This window comes from Phlebotomus papatasi, unplaced genomic scaffold, assembly GCF_024763615.1.
Source record: "Phlebotomus papatasi isolate M1 unplaced genomic scaffold, Ppap_2.1 HiC_scaffold_472, whole genome shotgun sequence".
NCBI classification, from domain to species: Eukaryota; Metazoa; Arthropoda; class Insecta; order Diptera; family Psychodidae; genus Phlebotomus; species Phlebotomus papatasi.
In genome coordinates this window covers 1-5360 of record NW_026604671.1, presented here as the reverse complement: position 1 = coordinate 5360, position 5360 = coordinate 1, and the positions used below count along the sequence as shown (strand labels likewise).

Sequence of the window (5360 nt, the reverse complement as noted above, 5' to 3'; positions counted from 1 at the left end):
TATTATTGGTACATTTTTTACAAACTTTTTTTTTGTAACGGTGGTTGGGGTTATTTTTTTTTAAACATTTGTTACTTTCACCGAATTTAGAACTTCTTCACGTACACTTTTCATCATGTCTTTTTTAAATTTCTTATAGATTTTTATTACTCCGTACACCACAATAACAACCAAAATTATTATAAATATTGTCTCTAGAAGTCGGATGTGGCTTCCGAAAAATGCTTCAGATTCCTGGAGATTAGCTGATGGCGCTGATGAAGCTTGATCACTGTTATTCACAATTATTGTCTCTTTATCGGCACTGCTTTGATTATTTCCCATGATTGCGATTTTAATGTTTTTATTTAGATTTTAATTGGACTGGTAAATCATTGTTTTTTTTATCACAATTTCACTCATATGTCAATTTATCTATTCCTAACTGATCTCCTTTGCAGCAGCATATTATTAGGGTCAATAATACAAAAGTAACAAGAGCACTGATTCCAAGATATATACACAAAACTTCAATTATTAGTTCTTGAGGTGCACAAATATCACCAATTTCACATAGATTTTCCGTCATAATTATTTATTCACTTTTCTGTTTTTTACTCGATTCGCGATTGGCGAGGATCGCCATGTGGTGCGCGGAAAGAAGTTGCTTAATAAAACACTCTGTTTCCTCGATAACGCCAAACTGAATGACCAAATTTTTTTCTTCTCTCTTTTAATACATAAAATTGTAGTGACAACAATTCACAATAATTTGCTGATCACTACACACTGAAGGAAATATTTCTTGGATTTCAAGGTTCTTGTGGTTCACTTGCACTCCCGGATCACAAATTACAATCACATAAGGGAGGATGTTACGGCGCGAAACGCCTCTAGTGAGAAAAACGAGAAATAGATGCCATCGGGCAATACGCAAGGCAACCATCTTGGCATTCAGCCGCCATCATTCAGATTGGAATTTCGCAAGTCATCAGAGAAGGAAGCCACGAGGATTGCATCATCAGAGAAAAAGCCAATTTATTTCATTCATTAAAGTCAATTTTGTTATTTATCAGTTGAATTAAAAGTGTTTTGTTGAAAGCCAGTCTTTTGAGCAAGGAAGGAAGGAATCCGGTCACTTCATTCCGGATAATAAGATATTCCTCCTTTCCACAGGTACTTGATATCACAGAAGTGTGGGGGTTAGAGGTACAAGGGGATTCTCATGCTCTTTGGTATCTTATAACAGGTACAATCATTTAGCTGAAGGCTCAGGGAGATCAGGGATTAGGGATATTCATAATCATTTGGTATCTCTATCACAGGTTAGATTCACACACATCCAAGATTTCACACATCCAAGATTTCAGACTCTCATCGTGCACTTGCACTCCCGGATCGTGGAGCTGCGAGCACTGAAGAAAATATTTCTTGGATTTCAAGGCTCTTGTGGTTCACTTGCACTCCCGGATCACAAATTACAATCACATAAGGGAGGATTTCCAAGATTTCAGGCTCTCGTCCTGCACTTGCACTCCCGGATCGTGGAGCTGCGAGCACTGAAGAAAATATTTCTTAGATTTCAAGGCTCTTGCGGTTCACTTGCACTCCCGGATCGTGAATTGCAATCGCTGAGGGAAGGATTTACTGGAATTTGAGTCTCTTGTGATCCACTTGCATTCCTGGATCGTGAGTTGCGAGCACTATATTAGGAAAGATTTCTTGAATTCCAAGGCTCTTGTAGTCAACTTGCCTTCCGGATCGTGAGTTGCAATCACTCAAGGGGAATTTATTAGATTTAAGGCTTCTATATGGTGCACTTGCACTCTCGGATCGTAAGCTGCAAACACTAAAGCAAAGTTCGGTATAGCAGCCAAAATAAACTGGGTACTAGTTTTTACGCATCTTAAGCGACGTTTCGTGATAAATCTTCAAATACAAGGGTAGCTTCTATGAGCAAATTGAGGGTATGCCCATGGGAAACTGCCTTTCTCCGGTAATTGCAGACATCGTCATTGATCGCGTGATTGGTACAGCCATCCTAGCCGCCACCATTCCACCAAAAGTCATTTACAAATATATTGATGATTTGTTCCTCATCACCCACAAGGACAATGTCTCACTTCTTCTGGATGCATTTAACAATGTACATGAGAAGATCAAGTTTACATGTGAGTCAGAGAAAGAAGGAAAATTGCCTTATCTTGACACCCTTGTCCAGAGAAGGACGGATGGCTCTCTCGTCACGGACTGGTACCAGAAAGATATGGCTTCTGTTCGGATTTTGAACTTCCATTCCCCTCACCCATTGAAACAAAGAATCAACACAGCTGATGGCCTGGTACACAGGGTCAATAACCTCACGACCAACCCACTAACGGATACTGGATTTATCGTCACTCACATTTTAAAAAAGAACAGCTACCCTGATCATACCATTACCAAGCTATTGCGAAAAAGAGAGCTTCGCTCAACAGACGATAGCAGCAATAGCACCATCAGTACTGCAACAAAAAATTCTTTTCCTTGACCTACATCAATGGTCTTAGTGAAAGAATTAAAAAGATTGCAGGAGGATTTTCTAGCAACGCCTCAATTTCTCTTAAGTCTCAGAACACCCTAGAACGCATGTACACTAATCTCAAAGACACTATTCCAGCGAAAGACAGGTCCAATGTCATTTACAGCATTCCTTGTTGTGATATCCTCAGGGGAATAATACTGCAGAATATTAAATAAAGAACACTAATGTTTTCGTGGAGTCACTTTATTATCTAACAATATCAACTTCCATTAACTTACTATTGGCGCCACCTATTGGTGGATACCACATCTCCCTTTCTTTGAAAAGATTATAGAACATAATCTTGATATTTAACTGGACGTCGAGCGGGGCGATGAGGCCGCAGGGTAACAACGGAAGCATCCAGAAGCTCTTGAGATTTGGAGGAATCAAAAACATCTGCATAAACTTTCGTGAAATGTAGGTGTGGTGAGGTTGTCTGACAGACGGGAGAAATCTGACGATGATGAAGTTTTGGCACGACCTTGTATCATATTCTCGATTTGTAGTGGAGGTTCACTTGGTGTATCAGAATCTTCTTCGGAAGCAGTGTACACCTTCTTCGCATGAGTAATGTTTTTGTACATCACCTTTCCAGTTAACACTTCCTGAAGTTTTAATCGCGCTCCTGATTTTTCTAATACTTCATAGATCTTTGAATCGAACACCGGACTGAATTTATTTCCTGGTAGGACGTTCTTCAATACTACTCTGCTCCCAACAGTGATATCTCCCACTCCAGCACGTCTCTTTTGATCCTCACTCTCTTTTCCTTTCTCTTTCAAAATTCGGTCTCTGTCTGCGAAATCAGTGTTCGGTGGGGCTGTCTCAACGTCAGCTAATGAAGGGATCTTCCCTCTAATCGTCCTCCCAAAGAAAAGTTGCGTTGGGGTTTTACCAGTAGTAGAGTGCGGGGTTGTATTATACATGAGTATATATTCCTGGAGATCCTTCCGCCAGTCTCTAGTGAGTGCATGACTAATTTTAAGTCTCTTGAGAACAGACCGATTTTGTCTTTCAACCTCCCCGTTCTCCTGTGGCCAATACGGGGTCGTTGTATTAAGGTGTATCCCCCTTACTCGACAGTAGTCATCAAACTCCTTACTCACGAATTGGCGACCATTATCCACTGTAATAGTTCTCGGAAAACCGAGACGGATAAAAATCTTCGCAAGTCGTTGACATGTTGTCCCCGCGGTAATATGATGCATAATCTCGATTTCTTTGTATCTGCTGTAATAATCAATAATCACCATCAAATGCTCTCCAGTTGGTAGTGGGCCTTGAAAATCCAGAGCGACATCTATCCAAAGGCCTGATGGTAATTGCCTTCTCTGCATTGGTTCGGGTTTATTAGGCATTGACACAGCGCGGCAACCCTCACAACTCTTGACAATCTTTGTTGCTTCCTTGTCCATGAGTGGCCACCACACCCTGTCACGGAGTCTTCTCTTCATGACACATTCTCCTGGATGTCCCTCATGAGCCAATGCTAACATTCTCTCTCTGAGCTTAGCTGGTATAACAATCTTGGTGCTCCTGACGAGAACATCTCCCACAGAGCTCAGTTCATTCCGAAAAATCTGGTACGTTTTAAGTATATCGGCACTCCAATCCCCAGAATGTAAAGCTCTTTTCACGGCGGTAATCTCCTCATCTTCCACTGTTGCTGCCTCTATTTCTGAAACATCAATCGCAATGGAATCCAGTATAGCTCTTATCATGACAGCATCCTCTGTATCGAAATCAGGGTCTTGGCGTGGTACGGGAAGTCGTGACAAGGGGTCTGCTATATTACTTTTTCCTTTGCGGTATATCACCTGGTACTGGAACCGTTGCATTCGGAGAATCCATCTTTCCAAACGGGCACTCGGTTTAGAAGTTAGCTTAAAAATCGCCTCTAACGGCTTGTGATCGGTTTCTAACTCGAACTCTATTCCCTCCAGATAAAATTGAAATCTCTCCATACTCCACACGAGAGCTAGAGCTTCCTTCTCCAACTGACAGTAACGACGCTCGCATTTTGTGAATCTCTTACTGCCGTAGACCACAATCCTTGGCGCACTATCAGTGTTATCAGGGAATTGGAGGAGAACTGACCCCAATCCGACTGGAGAGGCATCAGCAATCAAACGTGTTCTATACTTCTTGTTGAAAAAGGAAAGAGTTTTTGCACAACTTAAGGCGTTTTTTAACTTCTCAAAAGCTGTCTGATGTTCCTCCGTCCAGAAAAATGTAACCTTCTCATGTGTCAATTGTCTTAGTTGATCTGATAAAGTTGCACAGTCCGGGATAAATCTGCTCACGTAATTAACTAACCCAAGGAAACTTCTCAATTCCTCCTTCGTCTCAGGAGATCGGAAACTCCTGACAGCTGCGAATTTGTCTTCTCCTGGCTCAATTCCATGTTCGGAGATTTTGTGTCCTAGGAAAGTAATTTCCTTGACCCGAAACTTGCATTTCTTGCTGTTGAGAAGAATATTGTAGGCCTTTAATCTCTTCATCACTTCCTCCAGGGCTTTATCATGCTCACTCTCTGATGCTCCAAAAATTATTATGTCGTCAATAAAGTTTAGAGCATTTTTGCACCCCGATAGAATTTGCTCCATAATTTTCTGAAACATTTTAGGGACACAGGAGATTCCAAACATGAGTCGCTTATATCTGAACATACCTTTATGTGTAATAAAGGTAGTGATATGGCGGCTGGACTCATGTAATTAGACCTGGTGGAATGCACTCTTTACATCAAGACGTGAGAAAAATCTGGATGAAGTTAGTCGTGGCAAAAAGTCCTCAAAGGTCGGCATATAGTGAT

At 41.2% G+C, this 5360-nt stretch overlaps 1 protein-coding gene across 1 annotated transcript; it reads right to left on the bottom strand.

Moving 5' to 3' along the window:
• Window positions 1-2931: 2931 nt before the first annotated feature.
• On the bottom strand, window positions 2932-5166 carry LOC129809218 (uncharacterized protein K02A2.6-like). Its single transcript, XM_055859033.1, has one exon. It carries the CDS (start codon window positions 5164-5166, stop codon window positions 2932-2934), a length of 2235 nt encoding a protein of 744 aa, XP_055715008.1.
• Window positions 5167-5360: the final 194 nt, after the last annotated feature.

Bases quoted from the DNA above. Each gene is read 5' to 3' on its own strand.
- LOC129809218 (XM_055859033.1), bottom strand. From the start codon at position 5,166: ATGTTTCAGAAAATTATGGAGCAAATTCTATCGGGGTGCAAAAATGCT.